The 19,078-nt window shown below is 46.1% G+C and overlaps 2 protein-coding genes across 13 annotated transcripts in view; one reads left to right on the plus strand and one right to left on the minus strand.

The window, feature by feature from the left end:
• Nucleotides 1-382: 382 nt before the first annotated feature.
• Nucleotides 383-7,100, minus strand: RPS24 (ribosomal protein S24). 12 transcript variants are annotated; one of them, XR_002482019.1, is made up of 9 exons: nt 6,927-7,100; nt 5,094-5,159; nt 4,802-5,011; nt 3,268-3,378; nt 3,143-3,145; nt 2,603-2,622; nt 831-852; nt 595-608; nt 383-485 (listed from the first exon to the last, which is right to left on the minus strand). XR_002482019.1 is itself a non-coding variant. In XM_008059010.1 (9 exons), the coding sequence occupies exons 1-6, from the start codon at nt 6,927-6,929 to the stop codon at nt 2,617-2,619; spliced, it is 399 nt and encodes a 132-aa protein (XP_008057201.1). In that variant the 5' UTR covers nt 6,930-7,100; the 3' UTR covers nt 383-485; nt 595-605; nt 831-852; nt 2,603-2,616. The 12 variants fall into 12 exon arrangements, 10 of the variants coding, with proteins under 10 accessions (XP_008057201.1, XP_008057203.1, XP_008057199.1 ...); XM_008059010.1 differs by having other exon boundaries at nt 595-605; XR_002482020.1 differs by lacking the exon at nt 3,143-3,145.
• Nucleotides 7,101-9,443: 2,343 nt separating this feature from the next.
• The window catches only part of POLR3A (RNA polymerase III subunit A), a 47,733-nt gene continuing 38,098 nt past the window's right edge, over nt 9,444-19,078 (plus strand). Inside the window, exons 1-5 of the mRNA XM_008059016.2 lie at nt 9,444-9,613; nt 13,384-13,519; nt 13,800-13,937; nt 14,671-14,842; nt 15,407-15,561. Of these exons, the coding sequence (XP_008057207.1) occupies nt 9,570-9,613; nt 13,384-13,519; nt 13,800-13,937; nt 14,671-14,842; nt 15,407-15,561 (645 nt within the window). The 5' untranslated portion in view covers nt 9,444-9,569. The remainder of the gene's footprint in view (nt 9,614-13,383; nt 13,520-13,799; nt 13,938-14,670; nt 14,843-15,406; nt 15,562-19,078) is intronic.

The raw sequence follows: 19,078 nt of genomic DNA on the forward strand, positions 1-19,078 counted from the left end.
GATTATGATCAAAGGATTCTATTTACTTCAGGGTAAATGGAGACAATGTGACCTAGTAATTTTCATTTCTACCAAGACCATCGAATAAATTTTAAAGTAGCAAGAACTAAGCTGGGGTCTAAGAAAACCTAAAAGTGATTCAGAGTTAAGCTTCTCTTTTGGAGACCAAGCGCACTGAGGAGCACACCAGACTAACTCTATGTGTTGCCTTGCTGCTGAAGCTCCATAGACCTCTTCGTGCTATTAGAGGTAAGGACAACCACCACCCATCACACCAAGTTTTCACTGAATGCTTAATGGGACATCAAAATCTGGGCAACAATTTAAATCAGCAGTTAACAGCAGACTAGTTTTCTAACAGCCCCAGTAAAATGCAAACATATTTCAAACCAGACACGTGAAAAGTTTTTAGTTTATTAAGCTGGTCGTGAAAAATCCAAACAATGGCCACAGATACCATCACTGCACCATCTTTAGTCCTTTGCCTGCAAATCAAGAGAAGTTTAGTTAGCAACTACCTTTGAAGTTCTTTAAAAATTAAAGTCTTCAAATTCTAAAATTAACACTCATGCAGTACAGATATTAGTAACCTACATTATCATGTTCTTCTGTGATGTAAGCACAATAACATACAAACATTCAAGTTAGGAATAAAACAAAAAAAATGTTAAATGTTACAAATTTTAAAAACAAAACCACGTCAAGTTAGTATTTTAATTGGCACAACTCTTCAGAGCATCTGCAAGTCTACTTCTAAATGTATTTCTACTTTTAACTACTGCAACAGTAAACCAAGGAGTCTACTAATCTAACAAAAGTTTGAATGATACCTGTTATCCAATCTCCAGCTCACTGAATCAGGGGCAGGGAAGGGAAAAGAGGAAAGAGGAAAAAAGAAACATTTCATTAATACTTCCTTTTCAAACTTCAAAATAACCTACATTTAAGTGCATGCAATCAGATCCCTTAAAGATGAACGGTTTGTTCTTTGCAACTGTACGGAGTATTCTTTGGACACACTCGTTGGTTTTATTCCTAATTCTGAGAACATTTTACCTGATTACTGTGGTTCTTATACAAACAAGGTGGCACAATGACCTCACATTATTACACCAATGTGGTACCAATCCAGGATGTGACATTTGCCTGAGCCTCAGACCCTCTACTCAGCCGAACATGGGCCAGGCAAGCCCACACCACCCACAGATGGGAGAATCACCAGTCTCAAAAGTCTAATTTCAGCTCAGTGGGAGGGCTCTAAATGATCAGGCAAGTCTTTAAAAGGACTCTCAGTTCAATACTTTAAAAAGTGCCATTCACAGCCACAAAAGTAGTACAAATTAGTATTTAGAAAGAGGCATCAATTTAGTGAAGTAAAAATACTATAATTGCTCTTCAAATATGAGACTATGTCTTAAAACACTCCACTGCCACCTAAAGATAAGAACAAATACCAATTCTAACATCTGAACAAAACTGAAAAGGAACACTGCTATGCCATTTTTTTTTGGAGCCATAATTTATGTGCTCACATTCATGCATCCATTTTCCAGCTGGCTTTTCAGAGCAGTGCAGGGGAGAAGCACCAGTGCAACTTAAAGAAGGAACAATGACAGCTCCAGTCTCCACAGGTAGCTTTTTCGTACATGTGGGGCTCAAAGTCTGGATGAAGAATCAATGTGCTAAATGTCCTCCAGACATACATCAGGACAAACTCTCTTTTTGCAACTTCTCCCAACAGGTACAATCCTCAAACAGGGAGGGTTCTATGTAGGGAGTAATTCTGCTGCCAGTTCATTAGCAACTCCATGGTACTGGGCAGGTACTACTAGGTTTACTGCCTAAGCAGTACTGGCAAGAAATTCCTGCAAAAGGAAGCCACAGGAGCAGCAGGCAACACTCTTTCAAAACCCCACTGCACCCAGCCCACTTTTAGCATGCTTTAAGCATTACAAAATGCAGGCTGTTCAAATATGCAAACCGTTTTGGAAATGGAGTGGTGGGCAAACGCCTGTGGAAAAGCATATCCATCAAAGGCTTTGATGTGAATACATAATCACCCCCAAACCATTTTCAATTAGAAACAGACACCTGAAAAAAAAAAGCTATTAAGTCATAAGCAATGGAAATAGAAAGAGGCGGCTTTGAGTGAATACAACAGGACACAGGCTTTGCCACAGTTCATGGACTAGTTCATCACCAGAGCTGGTCTCGTGGCTTCAGAGAAGACTGCACCCTGGTGGACAAGAGCGCTTTGTACGTACAGTGTTAACTGAAGTCACTTTCTGAGCACATGGTTCTCTGGGACACACCATTTCCCAAGTGCAGTCAAAAGGGGCCTATTTGGTGAAGCACCTACCTTCCCTCCAGTGAGTCACTTCACCATGTAACATGCACTTCTGGGTTTCCAAAATAAGCATGATTTAAGTTTTCCCTTTGTTTGTAACATACTATCTTAAAAAATAGCACCAGCATTCCAACAAACAATACTATAAAACTGTCATCCAAAGCCAACATGCAAAGCATCAATCCAATCAATCTCAGTGAAGTCAGTGAAGGTGATGCAACCCCACACCGTGCTCAATCTCAGCAATCTCAGTACCTGCTATAGACACTTCATTTCTGATGAACAAGAAATCCAAGAAAGTAGAGAGGAAAAGCAAAAAAAAAAAAAAAAAAAAAAGTTCACAGAACACTTGATTATTTGTTAATTCAACAACCCAACACCTCATTCAACTACTTACAATGTACAACTATTTCAACTATTTACAGCTAGCAAAGCTGGTGATCAGGAACATCAATTCGGTCCTGGACAACTGGAGGAAGGCAATCCTGCAATCTTGGCTGCCTCTCCAGTTTGCCAGGAAAACCCAGGCCACATTGATCCAATTGCTTCTTAAACCACTCTTCATGTTAAGAAACAAGTTAAACCCAGGGAATGATATCTGCACCCTCTTTAAAGGTCTGTGCCAATTACGGAGAATGAAAACGTTTTGTGATAGGGCTTGAAAGGCACCCACCAGGATCAATAAACCAATGTGGCCCCCACATTGTGCTATACTGTAAGCCAACAAGGGGTGGGGGCAAAGCTACTGAAGACACTATGAAGACACTATGATAATAGCTTCTCAAAACATGTTACCTTCTGCAATCCAGAAGAGGAGAAAAAAGAAGAAACAAAGAAAGGTTATTAAGAAAACAAACCCCCTTCTCCCCAGGAACTAAAGACCTATTATAAGTGACACCTGTTTCCCTGATGAACTATACCTTTTTGCCAGCACCAACATTGGCTTTTGCAGTCCCCCTGACTTTCTTCATTCTGTTCTTGCGTTCTTTTCGCTGCTTCCTTGAGGTCTTTTTCTTCTCATACAGGCCATGCTGAAGGAGGAAAAAGTGTAACTAGGTTACTTGCAAACATTACCTACTACCCTGGCAGGGAAACTGACCCAGTCAGGTTCAAGAAACGCAGCTCTACAAACCAACACTTTTCAAGTACATTTAATACTTACTGTACTAAAGCAGAAAGGACCAAGATAGTAAGCACAGAACAGCTTCACAAGAATCAAATGGTCCATTCCACGCTCTTTGAGCAGGAAGTTGAAGAGACTGGCTCTTACTGTCCAGCCTTGAGCTCACTGGTCTTTTTTCTTTGCTCTACCAAAGCAAGACACCTCTCAAATGACTTCTCACCCAGGTTACTCCCTGATGGCAAGGCTGGCTTTACCAAGAGCCCGACCCTCCCACCAGAGATCTCAACCTACTCATCTCCACTCGGCCCACCTTTGTACTTGCTGTTCCTGCTGCCTACATGATTGTTTCCCTACTTTACAAAGAATGTCTCCAAATCTTTACAAGGATCCCAGCTTCAATGTCACCTTCTCAGAATATGAACATAAATCCAGTTAAAAATAGTGTTGGCTGGGTGTGGTGGCTCATGCCTGTAATCCCAGCACTTTGGGAGGCCAAGGCAGATCACTTGAGGCAAGGAGCTCAAGACCAGCCTGGGCAACATGGAGGTAACCCACGCATTCAAAAAATACACAAAAACTAGCTGAGCATGGTGGCACATGCCTACAGTCCTAGCTACTTGGGAGGCTGAAGAGGCCCACTTGAGCCCAGAAGTCTGAGGCTGTAGTGAGCTGTGATTGTGCAACTGCACTACAGCCTGAGACTCTCAGGGATGCTCTTCAAATAGCGCGGCATCTATCTACAACATCACCAAAATTTCTCTCACGGCTATTATACAGGAAGATTTCTCTGGCAGGAGGATAAAACAGATTAAAGAAAAAAAAAGCATTTTAAGGAAATGATGTTTGCTTGTTTACCACAATGTATGCTAAGCAGCTTGCCCAACTCACAGCTATAGTTCACTCCACAGTACTTGGTACTCAGTATATGACCAAAAACCTCTCGTGGTCTCTGGCTACCTGTGGGATTAAGTCCAAACTCAGACTTTTGGTAATAAAGGTCCTCACTGGATTTTGGTGCCAGGCTACCTTTCCAATCTCATCCCCCTATATCCTCTCTAGAAAACACCCTTATCCCCAGCCCATCTCCACAGGCACTATTTTACCTTCTCTTCTGAACCTAGCTCAAATGCCAGGCTCCAATTTGAAATCCCTGTACTTGACCTATGCATTTTATCAAAGAACCTTTCCTTGTAACCCTTTAGAGTTCTTTATATAGCTACATGTCATCCCGTCTAGACTGTTTGGTCTTGCTCATTCTACTACACTCATAATACAATTTTATTTTTAAAAAAATGTTTTCTGTAACTGCTGAACAAACCAAAGACACCTACTCTTGCAAGCCTATGTTTGGGTTCATTTTTCTTTGCATAATCCAAGGAATCATAAATCATGCCAAAGCCAGTTGTCTTGCCACCACCAAAATGAGTTCTGAATCCAAATACAAAGATGACATCTGGTGTTGTCTTGTACATTTTGGCTAGTTTTTCCCGAATTTCTGTCTTAGGTACTGTTGCCTTCCCAGGGTGAAGGACATCGATGACCTAAAAAGAGTATCAAGTTTAGTGTTTATTATAGTAAAATATGACTTTGGAACAATTAAGCCAAATGTTGGTGTGTCCTTACCATTTGTTTCCGTTGAAGCAGACGGTTGGTCATGAATTTCCTGGTCCGAATAGTTACCGTGTCGTTCTGAGAACAAAAACACTCTAGTTAGTAAAACTACTCAACCAGCAAGGCTTGGTGGCTCATGCCTTTAATCCCAGCAGCACTTTGGGAGGCTGAGACGAGATGACTGCCTGAGCCCAAGGGTTCGAGACCAGCCTGGGCAACATGGCAAGACCTCATCTCTACATAAATAAAAATATTAGCCAAGCATGGTGGCTCACACCTGTAGTTCCAGCTACTGGGAAGGCTGAAGAAGAAGGATCACCTGAACTCAGCAAGTGGAGGCTGCGGTGGCTGTGAGTGTGCCACTATACTCCAGCCTGAGTGACACTGAGACACCAACTCAAAAAAACAAAAAAACCCAAGAAACTACTCAACCTTTCCCTGTCCTTGCTGTGGTTTTCCAAGACCTAGAACCATGCCATACAAGTTGGTAGCCACTAGCCACGTAGCTCATTAAATGTCTTAGCTGCAATTGCCACACTTCAGATGTTAAACAGCCACAAGAAAGCTTCAATTTAAAAAAAAAAAAAAAAAAAAAGGACACAAATTCCCATCTCCTTCCAATTCAGTAAGAACAGTGCCAAATTCACAGGACACACTTAACAAGCACATGAAGTACAAAAAAAAAAAAACCCCACTCAACAGTTGTGTGTGAAATCTGTAGATCTTAACCCACTAATATTTTGGTCTAGATAATTGTTTGTTGTAGGGACTGTCCCGTATATCTTAGAATATTCCTCAGACTCTATGGCATCTAACCACCAGAGGCCAGTAGCACCTGTCTACCCTAGTGTGATAATCAAGTCTCCAGACTGCCAATTTATTCCCTTAGGAGCAAAACTACCTGCCCCCGACTGAGAACCACTTCTCCAGAGTAAAAACTACTGCGGTTCATATAAAGGTTACACTCACAGAACTCTATAATCCTGCACAAACCTGACACAAACACTGCACTCACTACCTGAACGTAAACTACCCTTCTCAAATGGCCAACAGCCTCCAAGCCTCAACAGCACTCTCCCACTTAATAACTACCAAGAAATACAGGCACACAGAAACCTAATGCTACTTAAAAAAACAACTTTCCCCCAAAAGGGAGAGAGGCTTTTGTAACAGCAACTGATTTGCTAATCCTCCCATTTACGCTTTAGAAACCACATCGAATTAAAGACACTTCCAAGGCGAGAGTAAGGGATCAGAGGAAAGAACAGCTCGCAGGCTGAGTGGAATTAAAAACGGGTGCTGGAACCTTTAATGATCGAGTCAACAAGTCGTGACTTACATCAAGACCATCCTTCGGTGGAATCCCCTTCCAGAACCTCAGTTTCTCCAATAAGAAATGATAAGACCCACACACGTTCCGGCTGAGCACGTGGGGGCAGTTTCACTGGCAGCAACTCTTCCAGAAGCTGCCGACCCCTTCTTCAACGCTTGGGCTGCCATCCCTTGCAAGCTGCCCAGGCCAATTTGCGCTGCAGGAAAGAAGCGCCTCCTGGTGTCTACCCCCCACCCCATCCACTGTGCTCCGCGAGGTCAACAAGGGAACCAGCCGCACTCGCAGTGCCCAGGCCCTGGAGCCCGAACCCTGGCATGTCGAGGTCGGCCGTGTAGCCCGCCAGCCCTGACTCCCTGCCAGCGGCTCCGAGACCCGCTGCAACCAGCCTCCGCCAGACGCGACCGGAGAAAAGCAGCAGGGCTTCGGGCGGCTGGAGCTCAGACGGTGGGACCGGGAGTCGCAGGATGGCTCAGATATGTGGCCGATAACCGTACCGCTCCACCGCGACTCACCATGATGGCCGGCGATCCTCAGGCAGTCAGGGAGGAAAAGAGAACAACTTTTCGCCGGCCAATCATATCAACGCGCACGAAAGGACCCCGGGTGTCGATGGCGTGAGGGCGTGGCCCGGACCGCGAGGCTGACCGCGCCAATGCCTGATTGAAAATGCCTACGGCCAGGCCCCACCCACCTCTGGCCACACCTCTAGGGTTCTGGACTGGCCAATCCCGAGGAAGAACTGTTAGAGGGGACTAGATTTACTCAAGCACGGGCTCAATTTCAGTTCAGTTCGTTCTGTTGACTTGCACCCGCGTGAGATTACGCTAAACCAAGCTTTAGGTTAAATCGCCTCCGTCCAAGCTAGAGACGGGTGAGCCTGGAAGGCATTTTACGAGATCCTCTCGAGCAGCCTTCTCCTCCTACAGCCCGGGAAATTGCAGAAACCCTTGCACGAAGACCTTTGTTATTTCAAGTACACAGCATTGCCTGATTTAATTGATTACTCATAGGAGTCTCTATTCAAAACTGAAAATCTCTTTGGCCGAGCACTGTGGATCATGCCTGTAGTTCCAGCACTTTGAGAGGCCAAGGCGGGAAGACTGCTTGAACCCAGGAGTTCGAGTCCAGCTTGGGCAATACACTCCCCGCTCCATCTTCAAAAAATAAAATAAATTAGCTGGCATGGTGGTGCGCACCTTGGCTTCAGCTCCTCAAAGGATCACTTGAACCTGTGTTTAAGGCTGTGGTGAGCCGTGATCACACCACTGCACTCTAGCCTGGTAAGAAAACAAAAAGAAGAAATCTCTTAACTTGTCTTTTTTTGCAAATCTTACTCCTTATAGAAAATAAGCTTTTTAATAAATAGTTGGTTGATCTGGAAATGTTTCACTTAAAGTGAAACCGACATGTAAAAATGTAATATGCATGTTTCAGGAGAAATATTAACAAGAACAAAACTAGTATAGACAAGACCAGGGTGCAGACTTTGAGCTTTCCTATAATTTTCAGAATAACAAGAATAGTTAATATTGAGTGATTGCTATGTGCTTGTTATATTCTAATTACTTCAACCTTCATTTTGCCATTTAACCTTTCCACTAACTCAAAGAAATAGAGTATCTAATTACTCACCCCTTTATAGATGGCGAAACAAGAACACAGTGAAGTTAAATAATCTTCCCAATGCCAGACAGCCTTTAAGTGGTGGTACCTAGATTCCCATGGTGGCATTGTAATTCCAAGAGCTTTCACTCTAGCTAAGTTGCTCATGATCCACGTTGGCATAATATTGTCAACATTACTCCAAAGATGTGTCAAGTGTTGACTACTAAAATCCGTTAGTAAAAACTATTATGCTAGGCCAGACGCTCACATCTGTAATCCCAGCACTTTGGGAGGTGGAGGCAAGAGTATTGCCTGAGCTGAGGGATTCAAAACCAGCCCGGGAAACTTGGTGAAACCTTGTCTTTACAATCAATTTTTAAAAATTAACTGGGCCTAGTGACACTGTAGTTCCAGCTACCTGGAAGGCTGAGACGGAAGGATCACCTGAGCCCAGCAGGTAGAGGCTGTGGTGGCCTTGAGAGTGTGTCACTGCACTCCAGCCTGGGCAGCACAATGAGACTCCGACTCAAAAAAAAAAAGAAAACCTATTATGCTTTGCTTTTTACCTGTGACATTGTGTTTTGCAGGTGGGGAATCCCTGACATCTGTAAAAGAGCATTTCTTCTTAAAGTTCAAAGATGAGTTCCTCACAGTGAGAATTTAGTTCCAGGTTCTGTCACAGTTAGCCCTGTGGTGGTGTGGTTTCCTTACCAGTCTTACACACTAAGATTCACTAGGATCACCTCCCATGGACTGGCACAGACTGTAGACAAATTATTTATTTCTTCAGTACACAAATGATCTTCACTTCCCCTTCTTCCCTAGTCTTCTTTCCTCAGCTCACCCTGGCTCAGTTTTCACTCTAAACTGACAGCTCTTGTTTTTGTAATTAAGACAAAAAATTTCCTTTTTCCTCCAAAAGTACCTTTATGAACTGGGGGCACATAGGCGACCATGTTTTCTCCCCTGTTTATTTTTCCCTTGTTGATGGTGCTTTCAGTTGCATGAGCAGTTTCATTTTAGCCTGCACCTTCTCTTAAACAATAAGAGGCTCCTAATTTAGAAGGCCTTGATGTTGATGATGATGATTTTTCATTTCGTGCAATTTATGGCTCTCTGTCTGAAAGTCTTGAGGGAAAGGGTTACGTGTCTCCGCCGGTGTCTGATTTACTTGCAGAAATGGATCGGACGGTGTCTGATTTACTTGCAGAAATGGATCGGACGGTGTCTGATTTACTTGCAGAAATGGATCGGACGGTGTCTGATTTACTTGCAGAAATGCACCGGTGTCGGTGCAGTTTCACGGAAGGGCCGTCGGGTGGCGGTGTAGGGAGAGGACACAAGCGGCGTGCCGGAAGTCTCTCTCAACAGACAGGCGTGCGGGCGAGTAGCGGAAGAGGAGGCGGACACGTGGGTTGCACTACGGTGGCCGAGAGGATGCCGCGACTGTGTTAGCAGCGACTGAAGAAGTAGCCCCGGGAGGTCCGGGCAGCATCTTTTCTCCATTCAGGCCTCCCGAGTCCCGGGGAGGCGCCCCGGCAGCCGTCACCATGGTGAAGGAGCAGTTCCGGGAGACGGACGTGGCCAAGAAAATGTAAGAAATGTGATCCAAGGGTGGAGAAATGAGGGGCGGAGGGGCCGAGGTCTGCGGTCCCGGGTCTCGAAGTCTCAGCTGTGCGAGGCGATTGGAAGAAGGGACCCAGGCGTCAGCAAAGTGTGACCGAGTACCGTGATAGGTGAAGGAGCGTTGGCCAGGCCGAGGGGATTTCAGCACTTGGTAGTCCCTGGGTTTGGGCAGAGAAAGCAGAACGGCCAAAACCTGGACGGTGGTGCCCTGGGCCGAAGCTCGAGGTCTCCCGAAGTCGTACGGTGGCCCCTTTGTTTCAGCGAACCCTTCCCCACCCGCAGCGAGGGGCGCGATCAGGCGCGGGCCCTGTGTCCTGTCCGGGTTTCGCCGCAGAGCGCATGACGCGGGGTCAGCAGTTGCTGCCCTGAAGAGAGGGGTTGCCAGCTGAAAAGCTGCACCGCAGCCTTCAGAGCTTCTGTGTTAGCCTGCGGCCCCTCCTTAGAGTTCTCGGTAGAAGGATGAATCCATCATCTCTGTAGCAGACGCTGAGGAGGGTACCAGTGCTGGGTATCAGAGATAAGCCGTGAATAACATCTCTTCTTCCTAGTCTAGTAGCAGAAGGGTCACAAATCCATGTCGAGTATGACAAGCGTAGTGACAAAGGTAGATATAGAGGTTCTGAGAGCACCTGATGGGTCCTGGCAGAAGGAGGCAGACCAAATAACATTATTCCAGGGGCATTCGGGAGGCAGAAAGGGTGGCACTGAGAAGGACGCAGGACACTTGAAGCTGTGTTAAAGAGTCTTCTTGCAGGCTATGAGGAATCTCTGTAGGGTTTGAAATAGGGGAGTTTCCTTTTCTTTCTTTCTTTTTTTTTTTTTGAGTTGGGGTCTTGCTCTGTCACCCAGTGCAGTGACCCATGGCTCACTGCAGCCTCAAATTCCTTCATTCAAGTGGTTCTCACACCTCAGCCTCCCAAGTAGCCGGGACTACATGCACACACCACCACGCCTGACTAATTTTTAAATTTTGTGTAGAGGTGGGGTCTTGCTGTGTTGTCCAAGTTGGTTTCAATCTCCTGGCCTCAAGTGATCCTACCTCGGCTCCCAGAGTGGAGAATGCAGGTGTGAGCCACCATGGTTAGCCTAAACAGGGGAGTGTCTTGATAAGACTTCTGGAGGATCTCTTGATTTATGGTGCAAAGAATTAGATGTAGGGAGACCTTGAAACCATTGCACAGATCCAGGCAGGGGATGGTGATGGCCTGCACCAGTGTGGTAGAATCACTGGGGAAAAGTGAATTTCAGAGAGGCTTAGAGTATAAAATGGAAAGGATTGGTAGAGGTGAAGGTAAGGGAGAAATGAGATGGACATACAGAATGTCTTGCTTGTATGGATGGTTGCTATTCACTGGAACAGATGTCTTGCCTAGATGATTGCAGTGTCCTCCCACATTGTCCCTCCATATCCACCTTGGCTCCTCACTTACCCCCAACACCGGCTCCCATTCAGATATAATACATTCTCGCAAAGCAGTTCTGTTAAAATGCAAATGTGGTCAAGGTCACTTTGAGCTTAAAATTCTCTAGTAACTTTCTTTTGTACTGACATTTAAATTCCCTACCTGAGTTATGTGATCTGGCCCCTGCAGGCTTCACTGACTCCTTGTACCATTATCTTTACATGTTCCAGCATACTGCTTTCGTTTGGTTCCTTGACAATGCCACTCTGTGCCAGCCCTAGAACCTTTTCCCTAGTCATTCTCTACATCAAATATTTGTCTTCCTTATGGTCTTATTACTGGTTCCCTCATGTTCAGAATTCAGCTTAAATGTCAGTTTTACAGAGAGGCTTTCTGACCATGCAACATCAAGTAGTTCCTTGGACCCTCTACCACTTTACATCATTTCTGCATCTTCACTTTTCCTTGCCTGTTAATTGTCTGCTTTTGCCACCATGAACTGTGAGCTCCATGTGGGCAGGTACCTTGTCTATGGTAGCTAGTATGCTGCCTGGCACATAGGAAACACCCAGTTAATTGGAAGAATGAATGAAGGGACAGATATGAGAGAGGATATGTTTTCTTTTGTTTTTTGTTTTTTTGAGTTGGAGTCTCACTCTGTCACCCAGGGTGGGGGGCAGTGGCTCACCTCTCAGCCACCGCAGCCTCAACCTGCTGGGCTCCGGTGATCCTTCTGCCTCGGCCTTCCAAGTAGCCAGAACTACAGGCACGTGCTACCACGCCCAGCTAAGTATTGATTTATTGTAGAGACAAGGTCTTACCAAGTTGCCCGGGCTGGTCTCGAACCTGAGAGCTCAGGCAATCCACTCACCTCAGCCTCCCAAAGGGCTGGGATTACAGGCTGAGCCACCAAGTTTGAAGTGCCTGTGAGATATCCAAGCGGAGCTGTCCAGTAGGAGGTGTCTATACCAATGTCTATCTAGCTAAGTATCAGTAGCTGGCAGAGAAAGATTTGACATTTATGTATGCAAGTGACACAATCACTCAGGAGGAAGGTATAGAATAAGAAGATAGGCCAAGTACGGTGGCTCAAGCCTATAATCCCAGCACTTTGGGAGGACAAGGTGAGAGAATTGCCTGAGCTCAGGGGTTTGAGACCAGCCTGGGAAACTTGATGAGACCCCGTCTCTACAATAAATCACTGCACGCTAGCCTGGGCAACAGTGAGACTCTGACTCAAAAAAATAAAAGGATGAAGGCTGTGACCCTAGAGAGGGCAGGATACCAACACTTAAGGAGTGCCTCTGGGCATGGTGGCTCATGCCTGTAATCCCTTTGGGAGGCTGAGGTGAGGGGATTGCCTGAGTCCACAGGTTTGAGACCAGCCTGGGAAATATGGTAAGACCTCATCTCCACAATAAATTTAAAAAAAAAATTATCTGGGTGTGATGGTGCACTCCTGGGGTGCACTCCTGCTTGGAAGGCTGAGGTGGAAGCCTGAGTCCAGCAGACCGGGCTGCGGTGGCTGTGAGTGTGCTACTACACTCCAACCTGGGAAACCTAGTAAGACTCCTCAAAAAAAAAAAAAAAGGAGTGACATAGAAGAGGAGACATCAAAAGAGACTACAATGGAGCAGCCAGAGAGGGGAAGAAGAAAATTCAGAGTGTATGGTGTCACCAAAGCCAGGAAAAAAGGATTTAAACGATTGGGCCAGGCTGGGTGTGGTGGCTCACACCTATAATCCCAGCACTTTGGGAGACTGAGGCAAGAGGATTGCCTGAACTCACGAATTTGAGACCAGCCTGGGCAACTTGGTGAGACCTCATCTCTACAATAAATTTAAAAAAAATTAGCCAGGCATGGTCGCACCTGACTATAGTTCCAGCTACTTGGAAGGCTGAGGCAGAAGGATTACCTGAGCCGAGCAGGTCATGGCTGCGGTGACCGTGAGCATGCCATTACATCCCTCCAGCCTGGGCAACAGAGTGAGACTCCAACTTAAAAAAAAAAAAGAATTGGACCAAGGGGGAGGACTGCCAGTGCTGCATGGTAAATGAGAATGTTTTTATTGCATTGCATTCGGCCACCCGCAGAACCCCTAGGTAGACCTTGCCGAGTGCCTTTCATTAGATGGTGAGAGTGGAAACTGATTCCAGTCCAATGAAGGGGTGTTATTAAAGGAAGAGTGGGAGAGATTTGAATACATGTAGCACTGGTGAGAAGAGTCTGTGAGAGGGCCGGGAGGATAGGTGGGTTATGGTGAATCACAGAGGTAATTGCCATTTTTGGTCACAGGTTTTGTTGTGATTGCTTCCCTTTTTCTTCCTGTTCCAGAAGCCACATCTGTTTTGGAATGAAGTCACCTGAGGAGATGCGCCAGCAGGCACACATCCAGGTTGTGAGTAAGAACCTGTACAGCCAGGACAACCACCATGCCCCCTTACTGTATGGAGTGCTTGACCATAGGATGGTAAGGCCCTCTTCCCAGCATCTGTGTCTTGTCTTGCTTATAAAACCAGAGATTTGCCAGACTGAAAGAATCAAGGGCTTCCTTTCATCTTCCCAGCTCCCCTGCACATCTCAGACCAAGTCAGTGGCCCTGCCTTCAGTCACCCAGCTATGAATACACTTCAGTGATTCATAGCTAATTCTGATTGAGATTCTGGTTGAGTCACCTGGCCAGGTGTAAGGTCTGATCCCTCTCTCTCACTCAGTGGCCTCCATTGATCATTGGGTGCTTTTCTCCAAAGGGTACAAGTGAGAAGGACCGTCCATGTGAAACCTGTGGGAAAAACTTGGCTGACTGTCTAGGCCACTATGGGTACATCAACCTGGAGTTGCCGTGTTTTCACGTGGGGTACTTCAGAGCAGTCATAGGCATCTTACAGGTAAGCTCACTGGTGTTGGTTTCCAAGGCATTAATTCTGGAGGGATTAGTCAGAGACACTGGAATTGTGAGTAGTGAGGGATACATCTAGGGAAAATTTTTGTATCAAATACATAATATTTTCATCTCATACTACTGTTAAGTTACTCAAGGATTTTTTTTTACTTTCCTTGAGATGATGGTAGCTATACATTGTAAAAAAAAGTAACAATAGTAAGAATTCAAATAATACATAACAGCACAAAGAAAAAAATAAAAGGTACCAAAATTCTGCTATGGGTACTGCCAACATTCTGGTGAATACAGGCTGCCTGTCTATGCATATATATATGTAGATCTGTATGTGTGGTCAAGGGAGTGGCATTTTTATTTATTCTTTATTTTTTTGAGTCGGAGTCTCACTCTGTCGCCCAGATTGGAGTGCAGTGGCCGTTCCCGGCCACCGCAGCCTCAACCTGCTGGGCTCCAGTGATCTTTCTGCCTCAGCCTTCAGAGTAGCCGGAATTACAGGCATGCGCTACCACACCTGGCTAATTTTTTATTTATTGTATAGATGAGGTCTCACCAAGTTGCCCAGGTGGGTCTGGAACCCGTGGGTTCAGTCCACTCACCTCAGCCTCCCAAAGGCACGGGATTACAGGCTGAGCCACCGAGCCCAGTGGGAATGGCATTTTTAAAAGAAAATAATTTTTCATGCTCTTCTCCTTTTATGTGTTTTGCTTAAATTGGAAAAGATGATCTGCAAAACCTGCTGCCACGTTATGCTGTCCCAGGAAGAGAAGAAGCAGTTTCTGGATTTTCTAAAGAGACCCGGCCTGACCTACCTTCAGAAGCGAGGCCTGAAGAAGAAGATCTCTGATAAGTGCCGAAAGAAGAATATCTGCCATCACTGTGGCTCTTTTAATGGTGAGTGAAATGCACAGAAGGCTAAGTGACAGCCCCTTTCATGCGCACTCTACTGTTTATTAGTTGTATGTAATGTTCTGGAGTCGGCTTTCTTCCTTGAAAATTGGACTTAAGACCCTATCAGGCTGGGCTTGGTGGCTCAGCCTGTCATCCTAGCACTTTGGGAGGCCCAAGGGAGTAGATTGCCTGAGCCCACGGGTTCAAGACCAGCCCGGGCAACTTGGCGAGACCTCATCTCTACAATAAGTCAAAAATTAACCGGGCACAGTAGCATGCACCCGTAGTTCTGGCTGCTTGGAAGGCTGAGGCAGAAGGATCACCGGAGCCCAGCACTTCAACTCTGGGGTGGCTATGCGTGTGCCACTGCACTTCAGCCTGGGCGATGAAGTGAGACTCCGACTCAAAAAATAAAAAATTAGCCTATCAGCTGATGTCCCACTAGAAAATGCAGCTCTCTTCTTTCATTGCTATAGCAATTTCAGTAATTCCATTACCAGACTATAACCTCTGGCCAGGCTAAGAACTTAATTTATTTATTCTTGGCAAATAAATTAACATTTACAGGGACTGTAAAGAAGTGTGGATTACTGAAGATAATTCATGAGAAATACAAGACCAACAAAAAAGTGGTGGATCCCATCGTATCAAATTTCCTTCAGTCTTTTGAAACAGCCATTGAACATAACAAAGAAGTGGAGCCACTGCTGGGAAGGGCGCAGGTGAGCCTGAAAGGGTAGTTCCATCCTTTGCCTGCCTCTTCCACACATCTCTCTCTCTCTCTCTCTCTCTCTCTCTCTCTCTCTCTCTCTCACACACACACACACACACGCACACACCTGTGCGTGTAGGCACGCATCCTCACATGTCCTTCCTATCCCCCTCTCCGCCCAGGGACTCCTGACTACTTCTAAAATGAGAAGTTCGGTAAAGTGTGACAGCTCTCCTGTGACATTTATGTGACTGTCACGGGTATTTATCCGGCACTTAGGCTAATATGGGCTGGCCCTGTAACTCTACCTGTTTCTGTTTTTTTAACCTTAGTTCTTTGTTAACTAGTAACAACTTTTTATTTATTTATTTTTGAGTCAGAGTCTCACTCTGTTGCACGCCCAAGATGGAGTGCAGTGGCACACTCACAGCCACCACGGCCTGGACCTACTGGGCTCAGGTGATCCTTCTGCCTCAGCCTTCCAAGTAGCTGGAACTACAGGTGTGCACAACCATATCCAACTGATTTTTTTATTTATTGTAGAGGCGAGGTCTCCCATGTTGCTTAGGCTGGTCTCGAACCCCTTAGCTCAGGCAATCCTCTTGCCTCCACCTTCCAAAGTGCTGAAATTACCCAGCTAATTTTTTGATTTATTGTAGAGACAAAGTCTTGTTAAGTTGCCTAGGCTGGCCTCGAACCCCTGGACTCAGTTCTCTCACCTCTGCCTTCCAGAGTGCTAGGATTACAGGCATGAGCCACTGCACCCAACCCATAAAAGATTTTTTTTTTTTTTTAAGTTAAGAGTCTCACTCTATCCTCCGGGCTGGAGTGCAGTGGCACACTAACGGCCCGCACATCTTCAACCTGTTGAGCTCAGGTGATCCTTCTGCCTCAGCTCCCAAGTAGCTGGAACTACAGATGCACACCACCATGCCCAGCTAAATTTTTTTGATTTATTGTAGAGACGAGGTCTCACCTTGTTGCCCAGGGTGGTCTCAAACCCGTGGGCTCAGGCAACCCTCTCACCTCTACCTCCCAAAGTGCTGGGATTACAGGCATGAGCCACCGTGCCCGGCCCATATAAGATTTTAAAATCACGACTATCTAGGGCATAAACTGTTTCTCACATAGATGATGAGGTGCAAGAAAATTATTCGCAGTAATAACACAATTGTATTCAGTAAGAATGGATGGAAATTGGTCACCTACTGTGGAGATGGTGTCAGAGGGGAGGGATCAGAGGTGAGTTAGAGCCCATGTGTGGACATTTGGAGACAGGGTGGATGCCTGGAAATGGAGGCTCAGGCATCAGCAATTGATTCAAGTTGAAATTCTACAAGACAATTAGAATTAAGCGACTTCAGAAGAAGCTAAGGTGCAGGCTGAGAAGGTCGGTTTGTCCATCTACAGCTTTGGGAATGGAGCTCTCTGAGTGGCGGCAGCCTGGTTAGTAAGCATGAGGGGTAACATGCCCTTCTGGTTGTTTCCTTTCCTGTAGTCTCTCCTATACTCACTCTGCTGTGGTCCCAGACCAGCCTCCCTGCCATTCTACCACTACCATCCTGCCGGTCTGCCCAGGGACCTGTGGACACTCTCCTTGCAAGAACCTCTTCTCTGCCTCCACACATACTCTGCAGTAGCAGTGATTGATCTCCAGGGCCTGGGGGACATTTGAAAAGGTCTCATATGTGATGTGACCAGGAAGGAATCATCTTACAATGAAGAGTCACCTATCAAGTGCCTCCATCTTGGCTCTCAGAGCATTCTCTCAGTGCTTCCACCTCCCTGTCTACCCCACCCCACTTTATCAAAGTTGATGCCCTGGAGGTTTAGGGTAGTGGTTAAGAGCCTCCTTGACTTTGGGGCAACAGACCTGAGATGAAAACCAGCCCTGCTGCTTACCAGTTCTGTGATATGGGGCACATGATCCAACTTGAACTTTAGTTTCTTCATCTGTAAACAGGGCTTTTGAGAGCATCTCCTTTACAGCTGTCATGAGGATTGAGAGATGAGTTTCCAATGAGGTGCTTTGCACGGTGCCTGGCATATAGCATGTGCTTAGAGCATGGTACCCAGTTGCAGTAGTATTTTCTTTTTTTTTTTGAGTTGGAGTCTCACTCTGTCACCCAGACTGGAGTGCAGCCACTGCAGCCTCGACCTGCTGAGCTCCAGCGATCCCTCCGCCTCAGCCTTCCAAGTAGCTGGAACTACAGGCGCGCGCTACCACGCCCGGCTAATTTTTTGATTTATTGTAGAGATGAGGTCTCACCAAGTTGCCCAGGCGGGTCTCGAACCCGTGGGCTCAGGCAATCCACTCACCTCAGCCTCCCAAGGTGCGGGGTCACAGGCTGAGCCACCAAGTCCGGCTTGCAGTAGTATTGATCACAGCCACAACCATTCCTGTCACACTCATGGTCATAGTGAACATAGCAGAGGGATCATTCCAGCTTAGCAAAGCCTCCCTCCCTCTCCTCCACTCAAACTCCTACCATTCCTTAGCTTCTCTCATGCAGCCTCCTCTACTGTCTGGACCCCTTTCCCTAAGCCACAGGTACATAATGCTTGATCATATCACTTGTGCTTATTTTGTATATTTATTTGTTTCCTATATTAAGCTTGCTCTTTGACAAAGTCCATTTTTGTTTCATGGCTGTCATGGTTCCTGGAGAAGTGATGGGTCTTCCACGGTCATTACTTTTTCCTGGGGCTTTTTATACCACCTGGGGAACTGGAAGGGGAAAACGTATGAATTAACCATTTGCTAAATTCCAGGCAACCCTCCCCCAGAAAGGGCCTTTCTGTGCTTAAGGGATGCAGTGTCCTTGAGTGCATCCACCCTGTATGGAGAGGGCTTGCTGACAAGCGGGCACATCGCCCACTGCTCGTTAGTCTCAGGACCATCAGTGTCCTGACATGCCCCCTGCCCGTAATGTTTTCAGGAATGGGTAACCTCATGTCTTACAGGTAGCACAGCATGACTGAGTTGGAAGAGACCCTTGAGCAGTGGTTCTTGAGCTTTTCTAGGTCACATATTCCTTTGGAGATTGGACAGAAACTATGGACTCTATCCCTAGAAGGCTAATGTACTCTTACACCAAAATCCACATTAATGTAAATCCAGGAGTTGGTGGACCTGCAGACAAGAGTCTTTCCAGAGAAGTCATCAGTCCGGTTCCCCATACCAGGTGAAATTGCCTTCCACAGTGTCTCTGGCAGACTGAGTGACAGGCACTCTGGCTAGCACCTTGCTAGCCATGTTACCCCACCACTTGGTGAAGCAGCCCACACTCCGTTACCGGAGAGCTCTAGTTGTTAAGGTAGTAGTCCTTGTACAAAACTGAGCCCTTCCTGACTCTCTACATCAGTCCCTGCTTTCTGTTTCCAGGTGCATAGAAGAATAAGGTAGCAGCCTCATCTGCGTGCCTCTAGAGAGGCAGTTATGTCACACTTAGGCAACTTCTCTTGCTAAGAGATGGTTTCCAGACTCTTGCCAATGGTCATGCCTTCCTGGATGCCCTTCAGTTCAC

The sequence above is a fragment of the Carlito syrichta genome, unplaced genomic scaffold (genome assembly GCF_000164805.1).
Source record: "Carlito syrichta isolate Samal-C Ts95f unplaced genomic scaffold, Tarsius_syrichta-2.0.1 Scaffold303673, whole genome shotgun sequence".
NCBI classification, from domain to species: Eukaryota; Metazoa; Chordata; class Mammalia; order Primates; family Tarsiidae; genus Carlito; species Carlito syrichta.